The 15,782-nt window shown below is 37.1% G+C and overlaps 1 protein-coding gene across 1 annotated transcript in view; it reads right to left on the reverse strand.

Annotated features, from left to right (window-relative positions):
• Nucleotides 1–423: 423 nt before the first annotated feature.
• The window catches only part of EXOC3 (exocyst complex component 3), a 66,113-nt gene continuing 50,754 nt past the window's right edge, over nt 424–15,782 (reverse strand). Inside the window, exons 9-13 of the mRNA XM_075212849.1 lie at nt 13,574–13,718; nt 9,738–9,860; nt 9,365–9,526; nt 8,769–8,896; nt 424–3,465 (exon numbers count right to left, since the gene is read on the reverse strand). Coding sequence (XP_075068950.1) covers nt 3,285–3,465; nt 8,769–8,896; nt 9,365–9,526; nt 9,738–9,860; nt 13,574–13,718 — 739 coding nt within the window. The 3' untranslated portion in view covers nt 424–3,284. The remainder of the gene's footprint in view (nt 3,466–8,768; nt 8,897–9,364; nt 9,527–9,737; nt 9,861–13,573; nt 13,719–15,782) is intronic.

Here is a 15,782-nt window from a genome sequence, read left to right on the forward strand (position 1 = left end):
GATGTGAACAATGTGGTACAGATTTAGACTCCTTCACCATATTTGGTACTGTGCCCAAATACAAACATAATGGAGCTCATCTTGTTTTGGATAAGGATTTTCCTTTACCCCACGATTTGTATTCTTGGTTTGTCTGAAGATCCGAAAATGTCTAGTTCTTCACAACTGCTGTTAAATTCTTATATGCACAATTAAACTTGGCTAAACAATGGAAAACTCCAGCTAGACCTTGCAGCTCACAGTGGAAAATATCAATAAATAAAGAAAAAACATCAAAATTTGACAATGTTTGGGGACCTTGAACACAAAGTCCATATACTATTCATTAAGATACTTTTGCTAATTTTAATTAAGGTTATGATTGCTCATAATATAACATGATCCAGCATATAATGTTGATGCTTGTCTTTGTTAATTTTGCAATTGTGTGAATCCTTTTCTTGTATTCCTAGTTCCACAATGCAGACAATGGAAGTCACTAAGAGTAGAGAACTGGTTTGGTTGGATACATTTTTACTAATTACTAATAAGATTTACTCTGTAAATCTATAATTTTTCCTTCCTGTATTTACATTTTTGAGAAGGGAACAATTTATTTTGCATCTCTCTATCCTAAATTTTTTAAATTATGACAGATACTTTGGTTTAGATACAGCCAAGCTCATTTCTTTTTACTTAACCTGCTATACTTTGAAACATGAGCATTTCTAAAAAATATATTTGCAGAAAATGTCAATCATATCTCTCCACTAAAACCAAAATGACTTTATCAAAATGTTCTACTGTGTGGTTAAGCTGTTCAAACCAGTCCTTTTTCTAGGACTTTAAAAAAAAATTGTATTTTAGATATTTGCAGAGAATCTTAAAATTGTAAACTCCTAAATCATGCCTATTTGTTTTAATATCTATGCGTGAAAGTAAATGTGCATGGGTTCATAAACAGCATTATTGGTTTGTTTGGCGTTACATTCATACAGCAAGAGATAGGTCAATATCTGCTCTGGAAATCTAACTATAAATCAGAACTGGTGCACCATATACCAAAATGTCCAATAAACTGAACTTATCCTGGTTCCAGGCAGCAAAGATTCCTGAGGAAAGCTTATAATAGTAGAACTTGATGCGGTATCACCATTTTATTTATAGATACCAATATTAGGTATACTTTATATTTGAAAAGTTGTTGATTATTGGTTTTATTATTATAATATTTGCATCACTCATTTTCTAGCAAGGATGGCATCTGTGACAAGTATAGCTTTTCTGAAGTTGTTAGTCAAGGCATAAAAAAGAAATGAACTTTACAAAATATTAAAACCACCATAATTTCACAAAACAATAGTTTTCAATTCTTACATCCAAACACCAGATTTATTTTTTATTAAAGAATGTACATAATTATTTTAATAACAATGAAAACAATTAGCAATAACAACTGCACTAACTGTAGTATCGTATGTTGTTCCTATAAAGGAGGTACAAACGTTTTTTGGGTGAAAGGAATCTTCTTCTGACAACGAAGGACTAGAAAAATAGATGGTTTGTGATTGTTTTCCCCAAAAACAATATATAATGCTAATAAGTCAAAAGTTAATATAAACACAAATGCTTCAGAACACATAATTCCCAACTGAAAAATGTACACACACATGTAAAATAAATTTTCTCTCCTGTTTTTGATTTCTAAATGACATTACTCTAAAGTTGTAGCATGCTCTATAGCCCTTGGCTGATATACTGTTATTTAAATTACCTTTAAAAGTCTGAAATTACCAATTATATCAGTTTCTGCTAGCCTACTGTATTTCTGAGTTACAATGTTTAGAAACAATTTTACCATCATTTAAATGTGTTGCTTGTATACTGGGAGAAGGTCATGTACTCATTCCAATACACTAGAAGGCAAATTTGGGATCCAGAGAAAAAGTACATTTTCACACAGCATCCACTGCTAATAAAATAAAATGTTAGAAATGTAAAGCATAGTTTTCATACTAAATCTATATAAGGTCATTTACATGTTGTTTGATACATTGCCATTTTCAGTGTCAAGCTATCTGGTGTGGTTATCAATGTAAGAAAGGATAATCAAGAGAAGCTATTCATCAGAGTTGATTTCTGTTTCATTCAGCCCTCTTGTTGTAAATTCTCAGGGTAATTAAAATGTATTCTCAATAAATCTTTCAATAAAAATCATGAATAATTGTGATCCAAATAATATTACATAACATTTATTCTAGCATTTTAAAATATCTGCTACTCAAAAAGATGGACGCACCACTGCTTGTATCTGGGAAAATGAGGATGATCTAAAAGGAAATTAAATGGATTTTAGAACATAAGACAAATAAAATCTACAAACAGATTCCTATGACTTCTCTCATTGGCCTTGTTTCTCATTTGAAAAAGTCATACAGATCTCAGTGACAACTCCCATATTAGCACTGCAGAGAACATATGTTCAGTCACAAAGTGAGATGTAGAGTAAGGCACCTCATTTCTATTCACCAAATAGCCAATGTGACAATAGAGAAATGTCACAACAGATTAGGTGCAAAGTAAAAATTACATTTATAAATATGTAGAATAAGTATGCAGTGATTTTAGAACAATTTCTCAAAGCTAATTTTTCATTCTGAGAAAAATATTTCCATGTGATTTTTTTTCTACTAAATGTATCATATAGTTATGAACCAGAGATAAATGTATCACAATGTAATCTTAGATGTGTAGTTAAACATTTTCTGAATTAGATGTCGATCAAACACTATACATTATGACTGATATTTATTGTACAAACATTTTTGGGGTATTTAAAACATTCAATTTGTCTATTTTCATCCAATCCTGAAAGCACAACTAAAATATTACTGACTTTGCAGAGAAAACTTCAACATAAATACAGGGCGGGTATAGTATCCTTAGAGAACTACGAAAGCTCATGCCGGTCTTTTATCATGTGATTAGACTGTACACTCAGGTTTAAAAACACTTTGTGGTTAAATGTCAGAAATCAAGGGAGATGAATTTTGTTAAAAAGGTTAAACATACATAAGCAGTATCACATGAAACAGATCCAGAGCTATGTGAATTTTTTTTAAAGAGAAGCACTAGCCGTACTTATTTTGTTCTTAAATAAAGTAAATAAAAACATGCAAACTTCAATTGCTGAGAGCTGTTTCAGATTTTAGAACTAGAGTGGTGCATTTATCCAAAATCGAGAACACACAACAGCAATTAACAAGGTGTGACACCAAAGCAGACCCCAATACAAGATTTAGATTCTACTTAAGCAGTTTTGGTACACTCAGTGTAGGAAGACTTGGAACTATTATGTCTTTAAATATTGGGGTGTAGTTAGGGCTTTGCTGCCTCTGACTTTGTTCCACAGTCTCTATGATCGTCTGTTTCATCTCCCTGCTGGCGTCTCCACGGATTGCTAAAAGAGCTGCGATATGATCATCTCTATTTAAAAAAAAAAAAAAGGAAATAAATTTTAAAGTCAATAGATATAATTCTTTATTTTTGCACTTTTTTATACACGAGAAGCACTACAAACTAAAATGGTATTTTATTAAATTGTTCCTGAAAACCAGCAATATAAATCTGGTGAGCAGTACACAAACTTTTGGGTGTAACCAGGAAACACCCTTATGGAATAATGATAAATTTGGCAAACTAAGCAAAATCAGGAAGGACAGAATTCGGTATAAGTTTGCAATTATTTCATGCATGTCTCCTGCCTCTTATGTCGCCGGAGGGATTTGGCACTTTGAAATTTAAATGAGAAGACATTCTACATCCTATATAGGATTCCAACAAATATATACATATTACTGTCACGACTTACCCGTCCTCGCCCCAGCGCTGACTCGTTGCACCGCTGCTCGGCACTTACAGGTGGCGGCTCACGTGACCACAGTCTGGGGCGGGAGGTATTTAATCTGCGCTCTGACACTTGCTCAGTGCCAGAGCAACGTTGTTGCCAGCTCCTGACCTCTGGTTGTGATTCCTGTGTCTAGCCAGCTTGTTCCTTTGAGGAATCCTCCTGTGTACCGAACCTCTGCCTGATTGACCCCATTTCTGATCATCTCTCCTGTATACAGAACGTCGGCCTGCTGACCGTGCTTCTGCTTACTCTCCTGTACACCTCGCTACCAGCTATCTCCGCTGTACTTCTCCCTGGGGCACCCTAGAGGACAGCAACCTGCGGGTTCCCGGCAGCAAAGTCCATCCTGCCTTGCAATGGTTCTTGGTGAATATCGGGGAATCCGTTAGACTTCGCACCTCTAGGTCTGCCAGCGTCAATCAGGGTTAGTAGTAAGGTTCTCTACGCCTGGATCATAACAGTTACATAGTGTTTCCTACCCTCTTCCCCATATAAAATGTGAAATAGAAACAACCGAGATTGACATAAATGTGGAGTTGCAATAGGGTAAGTCCGACATATGCTGTAGGAATGCCCAGGGTCCATGGAACTCTCTGAGGGAGTACACCAGTAGAACAGGAACAGACGTTCCACCATTAAGATTACATGTATACTGGAGAATTGTACTACCGCACCAAATATAAGATAATATAGATGTGTATATATATATATGCCTGTATTAGCGATTCTGACTATAACTATAGCAACTGCAATTTAATATTTTTTTTACTTTAAATAGCATACCCACATGTTTATTAAACTAACACATCTCTGTTATTAATCGCTATTTAGACATACAAGGACCAGCTTATAAGCAGTTTGTATGCTAATTACTTGGTGATACACACCATAGGGAGATGTGGGATTGTTCCTATTAAGCCAGTATATATGAGAAACGCAGGAGAGTCAGTAACATATTATTATATTTAGTCTGTCTTGCCAGATAGGGAGACAGACATACACATATATGTGTGCCTGTACCAGCGATTCTAACTATCACTATAGTAACTGCAATTCATTTATTATTGACTTCTAATAATATATCTACATGTCTATTAAACGAACACATCTCTATAATTAAGCGCCATTTACACATACAACTTGGAATAGCCGACAGGCAGATTGTATGCTAATCACTTGGTGATACACACCATAGGGAGATGTGGAAGTGCTTCTATTAAGTCAGTATATATGAGAAACGCAGGAGATAGTCAGTTACATATTATCATATCCAGTCTGTCTTGTTTGATAGATATTATTACATGTATGATTTGTTATTATACAACACCAACTACAGTAGGGGTACATTTGCAGAGATATGTGCCTGTAATAGCAATTTTGACTATAATTATAGTAATCTCAATTTATTTATCACTGACCTTAATAGTATACCTGCATGTTAATTAAACGAATATCTCTGTACCATATATTATATGGCTATAAATATATAGGTACGAGTATTCAATGTATCCAGCTTATTTTAATGAATTTTTATTATTATGATATTTTATATTTTGCTTTTTTAGACTAAGCATAATAAAAGTTATGTTTTAAATTAATGGTCCTAATATTTATGATTGTTAATAGAAGATTTCTGTGCACCTAATTTCAAGGAACTTTTGCTCTCTTCTCTCCATTTACATGTTCCACCATTAAGCCCAGGATATGTCTATATAGGATATCATTTGAAGATGTTCTAAGGAAGAATATATTTAAGTATGTTTTTAATGTAATAACTTTGACCAAGGTCATCACAGCAAAGAACATGTGTGTCACAACTTTCTGGTTGGGTGGTTCTGGTCAATGACACGTTTCACATATACTAGCAGGAAGTCTGTGCATAAACTTAACAAAACTGATCACATTGGTTCAAATCACGGTATGTGTTGTGGCATCAGGATGATGGTGTGTCCAGTCCTGTACAAGAGTTACATAATTTGTAATGCATTTGTTACACTGAACTGAATGCAGGCTGGATATTCTTATCCAATATATTGTCAATTACTTTCATTATCCTACCTTAATCAGATATGTATAATGTTTGTAATAAGACGATGGATTGACTAATGTGTTATTTAGCCCACTCTTAATCATTGGATTGGATCGCAATATGCAAAAGATTTCCATGTATCCAATATAACAGTTATGACTGTACATTTAAATAATGATATCAAAGGTTTTAGTTAAAAAAAATTATCATGTGAAGTTTTAGTTTTTATATTGTTTTTGTAACTCAAAAAACTTTAAAAAAATAAACTAAAAAAATTAAGAACCTATGTATGAATGCAAAGCTGGATTCATATTTAATTACTAAACAGGATATTTCAACATTTATATTCAAACTGTCATGCAGCTGAGTACCAAACACCAACTCCAACATAAAGTAGCATATTTAATTAAACACTATATGCGTATTGCATATAATTCAATTCCCCCCAGAGTATCGCCACACTAAACTTATTACCATTATTACAGTAAATTTAAACCGGCTTTCTGCTCGCAGCTCAGGGAGCAAAGCCGGCGTTGAAACTACTGTAATAAAGGTATTTAAGTGCACTATTACCGTAATAATGGTAATAGTGCACAGGCCGTGTTATTTTTAACAGGTAACGCGGCCAATTCAATTCCCCCCTATGTCATATCAAATTCTAAATTCGATATTTAGGCATTAGGGTATGAGCATATATTGTCATTATTCTGCAAAACAGAGTATACATGAATGGGCAAAATGTGAAGTGAGTTTGGTTAAATCAACCTGTAGCTCTAACACAGTATGACAATAACACCACCACATAGTATTTCAGCTCAGCCAATCGCTGTGTTTTCATGAGTAGTTACGTCTGAAGTAGGAAGGAAAAATAACCTAATCTGGGAGTCTATGGCTAGAGACACGTGTATTAACCGCGGGATATCGTACAGAGAGGAAAAGGCAAGATTGCCATTGCTTGATCTACAATGTAACAGACTCATTTTTTAAATAATATTTTACTAATTACTGAATGATCAATTTGAGTAATTTGATTGCACACCAGAAACAAAGAAAACATAGAAATGTTTTGCAGATTGTATTTAGTAAATGTGTCACTGTATTTAGTAAATGTGTCACTGCCATATTGGTAGGTATGCTCCTAGAAATACACTTTCCTGTATGAAGTGCACACGATAGTGTAAAGTATAATTCAAGACAGGGTTTCTGACACCTCTGAAGATGTGGAAAATAAACAAGTCCCTTTTTCAATGCTAAAAAGCCTGGGCGGCGGTCCCTGTGAATGTGCCCTCTCTACTACTACAATCATTGTCAATCATTTCCTGCAAATCAAAAATTTCATTTTTGCATAAGGGGCACAAAATTAGGCACATGAAGGTCCACCACCCAGCTCTTCTTGTTATAGCATTTAAATCTTTGCATCCTCACAGTCTCCATTAATGTGCACATATAAAATCTATGCATGCTGCATAAGATTCACACAAAAACACCATTTGTGCTATGGATGCAACACTTTTGTAATTAACCTTTATTGTCTCTAGTCAAAACGAGATTATAATACTTATTCTCAGAAAGCAAATTATCCTACTAAACCTCCAAACTATTTTTAAAAACTATTAAAAAGGTACTACGTACTAAATTGCCAGCAGAAAAACAAGGCCATCTGACTTTTACTTAGAGCTAGTGATCTGGATGAAAGTGCAATCAAAATGATGAGATAATTGCTGTTTGGTATCAAAGGGAATATTCTGCATAATGGTAAAAATTCAAGTTATCCATCTGCATTTTGTTCTATTTCTTTTAATGTGTATTCAATCACTCCCGATTAAACTTACTCTAATTATTTATATGAATAACTTTACCATCACTGCTACATTACTATATCTCCATTGCTAACCACGGTCAAACACTTGCGATATCCTTGTTGCCTTTTAAAACATCTCCCACATAGATGTTTACAAATTCCTCAAAGCTAACAAACTGCAATGTACATTCATTATCTCCCACTTATAATACTCAGGCTAGATGGCGCTAGTTTGCAACCTGTTCATGTCCTGGTATTTGAGATACATCCAAGTATGTGAGCACACCCAGCAACAACCCGACACAACTCATTGAGAAGCTGGGGAGAAGGCTCAGCGAGGAGTTTAGTATGAGGTCATTGTTGTCAAATGAAAACTGTGCTTCTTACCTACAATACACATTTGTAAACCTCTCTTCACAAGTCTCTATATCTTAAAAGCATGCTCTGCAATGCACCTACCATGAACCTGTGCCTGTCATCTACACTTATTATCATTTCCAACTTTCCAGACTGCTTCAGGTCTGTAACTACACTTTTGAATAAGCTTCATTTTCTATCACCCTACCTTTTTAAATCTCACCTAACATGAACCTCTTCAATAACTCGGGGATGCATTTCCTAGTTATTTTAACTATATGGCAATTTAGTCAGCATCTATTTGAGTGCCAAGTTTACTCAGCACTATTGAGCAAATGACAACCTTCACTATTATGGACAAATGAAACACTGCATTCATCAACTCCAACATTTGCTTAAAAATGTACCAACATATGTTTCACTATTACAATCAATGTATATTTATCTCCCTGTGTATAGCACTGGGGAGTATGTTGATGTTTATAAATAAGAGAATACCAATTTCAAAAGAAGGACTGAGCAATGGCACAATACACATTCAGTACAAGAAAACAAAAGATAAATGTGCTATGTAATTATGTTATGCTAAGAATCTCTCTATATATACACAAATCAAGATTTATGCTGGGTAACAAACATTAATGTGGACACTATATACATTAATGTTCAAAAAAACAACGGAGGAAAATTACCTGAGATCAGGATATCTAGTGACCAAAGTGGAAACTTCTAAGTAAAGAAGTGAGGGGTCTGTAAGCTTAATGACCTCTGCAATATCTATAATGGTGTTACAGAGTCCATCTGTCTCTTCACTAAATCCCTGAAAAGAAAAATACTTGTGGATTAATACATGTCTAAAATACCACACCCCAATTCCAAGGTTGACACATTTCAGTTTTAAAAAAAAACAACAACAAGAAAACAAACAGAAATAAAAAAACAAAAACATGAATTGCCATTTCCACTAATTTGGTATCAGAACAAATAGGCAGCGTGGCAAGTGTAGACAAAAAGATTAGGAGGCTTTTCTGTGCTTCCAATGGTTTTAACCGCTGCTAAACTATATTGCCTTCACAGCCAATGAGATTCCCTGTGACCTTGCTGTAAACCAGGCATACCGGCCTCAGAGAATTCTCTCTACAGAAGAACTGAACGCTGCCACTCCAGAACAGGGTATTCAATATTTTGTTACAAAGCATTATTGATCAAATAGTTTCTTTAGCACAATTACTGCAGGTGCTAATGCAACAATGTAGATACATTTGTTTTCAAAGCAATGAACACTTACAGAAGTAAGACGCTTAAACAGAAATTTGAACTGTTCTGCCTCCTTAATCATGCGCTCTGCACCCTCTTTGCGTTCTTCTGCATTTCGGAAGCAGATCCGCTTCTGCATTATCGCTTTAATGTACTCTGTCACTACTTTCCTGTGGGCTTTAATGGTCATTTTCTGTGAAAAATATGATTAGCAGATACAGTATATATTTCCTGTTACAGGACACATTTATAACCACACTCAAAGTTTCCCAAATACAATCTTGCAGAGACAACTGCCCACTGCTAGATCGTTCCCAATAAAAAGAAATAGCTATTCACTTACAACACAAGCTGGCCTAACATAATACTTTATTGGGCGCTTAACAAGTCAAAGTGGCACATACCTGCTTGTAGTGGGTTTTAATTTTTGCAAAGTCATTAAAATAGTCTTCTATGGTGACACATATGGTATCCACAGCATTAGATCCTCCAAGCCATTTCCTTGTCATCAGGTCATTCAGATGTTGCTAAAGAAGCAGAAAAAGAAATAATACAAAAAGTGATGATATATACAAACTCCTATAAATAGTAACATCTCCATAAATGGTGAGTTCTGATCATCACTTTAGTGTTCATTAGGAAAACATGTGCTGTAAGGAATAATACACCATCTTATTATGGATTTCAGCACCTCCGCTTCCTGCCCAGATAAAATGGTCACCTGGTAACTATCTAATACGTTTTAATTTACAGTAGGCAGTTCATTATGCCATTATAATTAAATATGGCATTTAATAAAAGCTACACCAGCAAAATTACACTATAGTACTTACTCTAAAAATATTAATAGGATTTTTATACTTACGTTAAATCCTTTTCTCCATTAGGGGACACTGGGTAAATTGGGGTATAGTGTAGGATCCAGGCGAACAAGCACTTTAAATCTCTATCAGTTGTCTGTAATTTCTCCCCCCTCTTTATCCCTCTCCAGCTAAGACCATTGTTTATGTTTAAGCCATCCCCAAAGAAAAGGAGAGCGACAAAAGCAAAACAGAAAACGAGAAAAAGAATAACAACCTCCTGAACAAAAATCACAACACGTGCACAAAAAGAGAACCCAGGTCATAAAGAGTGGGCACTCGTTGTCCCCCATGGACTTAGGATATTTATACTTACGGTAAATCCTATTCTCTATGTTCTCAGGCATACATTGGTGGACACCCGTGATGACAGCTAAGGAGATGTCCCAAAACGGACATCACGGGTGGGAGCGCGCAGAAGAAACAATGCAAAGCACCTTTCTCCTAAAACTGGCAAGTACATTAAACCTGTACAGTCTGGTAAAAGTGTGAACAGAGGACCAGGTAACTGCCCGTCACAGATGCTTAGAGCCAGATGGTTTGTCCTGTTTGCGGGAAGTGGTAAAGAACAGTCTGGGTTGAAATCTCAAGAGATCTATCATGTATCCCCGATCCCTCTCACTCAGGCATCCATGGTAGTGTTGAACCACTGATCCCAGAAGAGGAGTAGTAGGATCCCCACCAGAGTGTATCCTGGGTGGACAGAATGCTGGATATGCCTTGTCCGAAGACTTGGCTGCTGGATGTCTAATAGCCCAAGCTTGCTTCCCTCTCTGCAAACCATCCTTGGGGGCACAAGATTGGGGTTGGGTACGGCTGGATGATGACGAAAAATCCAACGATTTACTGAAAAAAACTACATGAATATTGACAGACTTACCTTGCAAACGACTCTGCAGATATCCAATGGAGGCAGAAGGATGACAGGAACTCCTTCCGACTGAGCAGCTCTCCGGCAGCACTGTATGAAGTCAGTGCAACCTGAATTAATTCAAATTTAAAGCGGCAATGTCGGGACCAGGCAGATTAACTGTTTAAGCAGTTAACCTGCGTTTTCCCGACATTGCCACTTTAAATTTTAATGAATTGAGGTTGCAGTGACTTCATATAGTGCTGCCGAAGAGCTGCCCAGACGGAAGGAGTTCCTGTCATCCTTCTGCCTCCATCGGATACCTGCAGAGCCGTTTTGAAGGTAAGTCTGTCAATATTCATGTAGTTTTTTCATTAAATCGTTGTTTTCTTGCAGGTGTTGTCTCTGTCGGATTTTTCGTATTCGCGGAAGCAATTACCACCGCAAGATTGCACTATGGGACCCTGACTCATCATTCTTCCAAAGAACAGAAAGGAGTGAAACCTGGAAACTATGGACTTGGGAACAATAACAGAAAGGAAGACACTTTTACATCCTGTCGCCTGACTAATGATTTTATCAAGCTCAGGCCCCAACAAGACACCCCATGAAAAAGTTAGCGACTCAAGAGCCCCCTTGGACTTCACATAAGCCTTAAACCAGAGGGTCCGACAAGTCAAAACTACCGAGGCTGATATACCAGTACCAATTAGTCCCGTGTCATGGGCAAAACGGTGACTAAGTGGTTAGCACTTCTGCCTTACAGCACTGGGGTCAGGAGTTCAATTCCCGACCATGACCTTATCTGTGAGTTTGTATGTTCTCCCAGTGTTTGCGTGGGTTTCCTCTGGGTGCTCCGGTTTCCTCCCACACTCCAAAAACATACTGGTAGGTTAATTGGCTGATAACAAATTGACCCCAGTCTGTGTGTGTCTGTCTGCGTGTGTGTGTGTTAGGGAATTTAGACTGTAAGCCCCAATGGGGCAGGGACTGATGTGAGTGAGTTCTCTGTACAGAGCTGCGGAATTAGTGGCGCTATATAAATAAATGATGATGATGATGAAGAGCTGCATGTCCCAAATATTCCGTAGCTCTGAATTTTCTCCACCAAAGGAAGCAATTCAGACCCTGACTTGCCAGCTAACAATCCCATGGAAAACTCTTAACACCATAATTCTACAGCATTATTTACCCAAGCAGAGGCTAAAGAGGGCCATAAAACTAAAGTAAGGTGGTCCCCAGCGGAGAGACTCCTTCGGTACCTCCGATTCCCCGCTCCTTGCAGCACACATCAGTCCTTGCATTTCGTTGCCCTACATTCAGATGCTGGCGTGGAATACAGAGCCCATTAATGCGGCACGCATAAGATAAAAATATAAGAAATAAACCTAACCTACATGAATAAGGCTGCTCAGCAGCCCCAGCAAAAAAAACACACTCCCTGCACTGCCGGGCACTAAAGCTAAACTGAGTGCCCTTCAGGAGAGGGGTATAAAGGAGAAGGAGTTATTGACATCCATTAGAGATTTAAAGTGGCCAAATGCCTGTATCCTACAATATACCCTAATAAATCCGGTGTCCCCCAATTGATGACTGAAAAATATATCTTGCGCAAACTTATCCTTTCTTACTGTGAATGCATTTCAATTCCAGAAAAAAGGGGCACGTGACGAAGTGTAGAAAATGTGCAGCACCAATTCCCCACATTCAAAACAGTCTGTATGCGAGTATGATATGTTTGATTGGACTGTGCACAACATGTATGCTATGCTACTAGTATGGCATAAAGCAACTTGAATCAAATAAACTATCTATTAAAGTTAATTATCGGGTAAGACAAATGATACCTTTGTCTCTGATAGTTTGGATGACATATGGATGGCATGCTGATAGCAATTAGAAAAGGCTGCATAGAAACCTTGAGCATTAAGCCCTAGGTCACACAATCAACTTCTCACAAATATTAAACCATCAAACATTTGTGAAGGCAATAGGAAATTAGAGAGGAGTGTCATCACACCAAGGAGAGGGTTGTTTGGTAGATCTAATGGAATATTATCTCAGTTCTGATGCTGGACCCAGTGAGTTCAACTGTCATTGCTGTTGCCATCTCTGTACATCTTATGGTGAACTCTGTGGCCTCATTTGTGGCAGCAGCTGTTGCCACAACTCCTGTGAACTTGGATAATAAGTATCCTGGCTCTGTATTCAACAATGAAAATGATGCTGAGGAAAAATTACTGGGAACAAAGCTACTTTGAGCTGGTGGATAAAAACACGAATAACCATGCAGCACAAAGGTGAAAGTAAAGAGGAGATACATTTTAGATGAATGATAAAGGACAGGGCTGCTAGTAGTGGATTGTCTTAATAGGTCTACAATGACTAGTTCTCAGATTTCCACCTCCAGCTGTCCTCATTCCAACCATACCACACCATCAGAAGCTGCATAAAAATGGCAGTTTGACAATACTTTTTCCTTGTTATTCCAATATATAAACAAGAGAAACACATTCCAGCATGTACACACCTCTAAGTCCATGAAAACTTCATCAAGGAGACTTTTGCAACCATTACTGGCTATGGTTTCTAATATGGAGTCCATATTTGTGGAGCCAGTTGCCATAATATCCTCTTCACTTAAATATTTTCTTTTCAGACTTACAACCGATTCCCTACAAAACAAAAACATTTTGACGTCTTGAAACTCCACAAACAGTATTAACAGACAAATTTGCACTTTCAATTATTGCTGCCAATATAAAACAAGTGAACATAACATCCTTTCCTCATCTAGTTCATTGAGGGTTGTAGGTGGATACAAGCTAAAGTGTCCACTGAGAGACCCCTGCGGTAAGGGGGAGGTTTGAGACATTTGATCCTACTTCCTGTGCATACAGCAAAGAATATAGGAAGAGCAGAATGCCAAGGGAGCGATTCTAGCTTGGAGGATCCTAGTGTACAAGACATCCGCAAAAAGGACTTTGGGCCAGGCATTGTGGTGCCGCTGGAGGAAACCCTACCAGGACAGGGTCTGTGTGAGCCAGTAACTGTTAATCGTTAGTGGTAATATTTGGAGTGCTGACTGCAAGAGACTGCCGGAGGATAATAACACCTCTCCTTGGTGTTCAGTACCAGAACAGTGTGAAAGTCATAAAAAAACAAAAAATAAATAAAAACATGCAAACTGGCGACAGGTGAAAAACAACCACGAAAAATTATTTTTGAAATATGAATACAGTGAATCTACTCTTAATATGGACCCAATATTGCTCTCTTTGCATGAGTTACTTTACAATCTCCCCCTTCACATGGTTTGGGGGTTTTAACAACTGTATGCCAATATACCACAAATAATTTGGTGGGTAGGAACACCCTTTTCCAAAAAATTATTTAAAATGCTGTTAAAAAATATTTCTTGGTAATCAGAAAAACTGACTATAGGTGATAATTCTGCTTTAGATGACAACTAGAAAAGTTCAAGTAAGACTTAATATTAAACACATTTTAAAATGTGTTTTATCCAAATATCCAAAACACGGATACTTAAATGTAAAAATACATTACTACTTCGGGAATCTGAAAAATTTGATTTAAAATTGAACTCTTCATTTACCAAAACCTGGACAGAACTACAAAGGGATTCTCAATTTCCCTACTTAATAGTCAGTATGTCATCAATGTATCTTCTCTACAGAATAAACTGTGGAAGGAAAGAAAAATTATAATAATCAACTAGGACAATACTGGTTTCCCACCAATCCATAAAGTGGTTCACAAAAGTAAGGTGTGAGGATACCACCCTTAGCTGGGATAGCAGTTAACCTCTGTGGGATTCAACTCACTCGGGTAGACCACAATATATTCAAAATAAGACTTTATTGCGACAGCACAACAACACAAGACGTTCACAAGTTACAGGGTAAATGGTAGCATCTATCCTCCGGCAGTCTCTTGCAGTCAGCACTCCAAATATTACCACTAACGATTAACAGTTACTGGCTCACACAGACCCTGTCCTGGTAGGGTTTCCTCCAGCGGCACCACAATGCCTGGCCCAAAGTCCTTTTTGCGGATGTCTTGTACACTAGGATCCTCCAAGCTAGAATCGCTCCCTTGGCATTCTGCTCTCCCTATATTCTTTGCTGTATGCACAGGAAGTAGGATCAAATGTCTCAAACCTCCCCCTTACCGCAGGGGTCTCTCAGTGGACACTTTAGCTGCTAGACATACAGTCCCTGTTACCTTGATTATACAATGGCATGACTCAATTAGCTATTTTGGCTGGATACACTAAACATGGGGTTACATTATTACATCAAGGAAGGACACTGCACGCTTACATGAAACAAGACCTTTGACACTTTGTATCAGCAGTGTTACGCCATCTGAGTCTGGGATACATTTTGAGACAATAACAATTATATTGATACATTTCCCAATGCTGTTTCAGCCAGTATATTACTGTGGAGGCACATTGTATATCATCTAGTAGTTCTAACCTAATTAACTCTTAGATTGCCTGCTAATTAACTTGGGCTGCCAGCTAGTTAACTAAGACATTGTTCTGATTACAAACCAAATCAAAGCTGCACCTCATAACTATGGACATTTGAGACAAATGGTAATTACCTTAACTAACACAAGCAAAATGACTTCTGCCGTTGTGTTATTTTCACACAGTATGGCAATATTCTTTATATTTCTACTACATACAATATTGCAGTTAATAGCAAGGG

Source organism: Mixophyes fleayi, chromosome 5 (genome assembly GCF_038048845.1).
Source record: "Mixophyes fleayi isolate aMixFle1 chromosome 5, aMixFle1.hap1, whole genome shotgun sequence".
NCBI classification, from domain to species: domain Eukaryota; kingdom Metazoa; phylum Chordata; class Amphibia; order Anura; family Limnodynastidae; genus Mixophyes; species Mixophyes fleayi.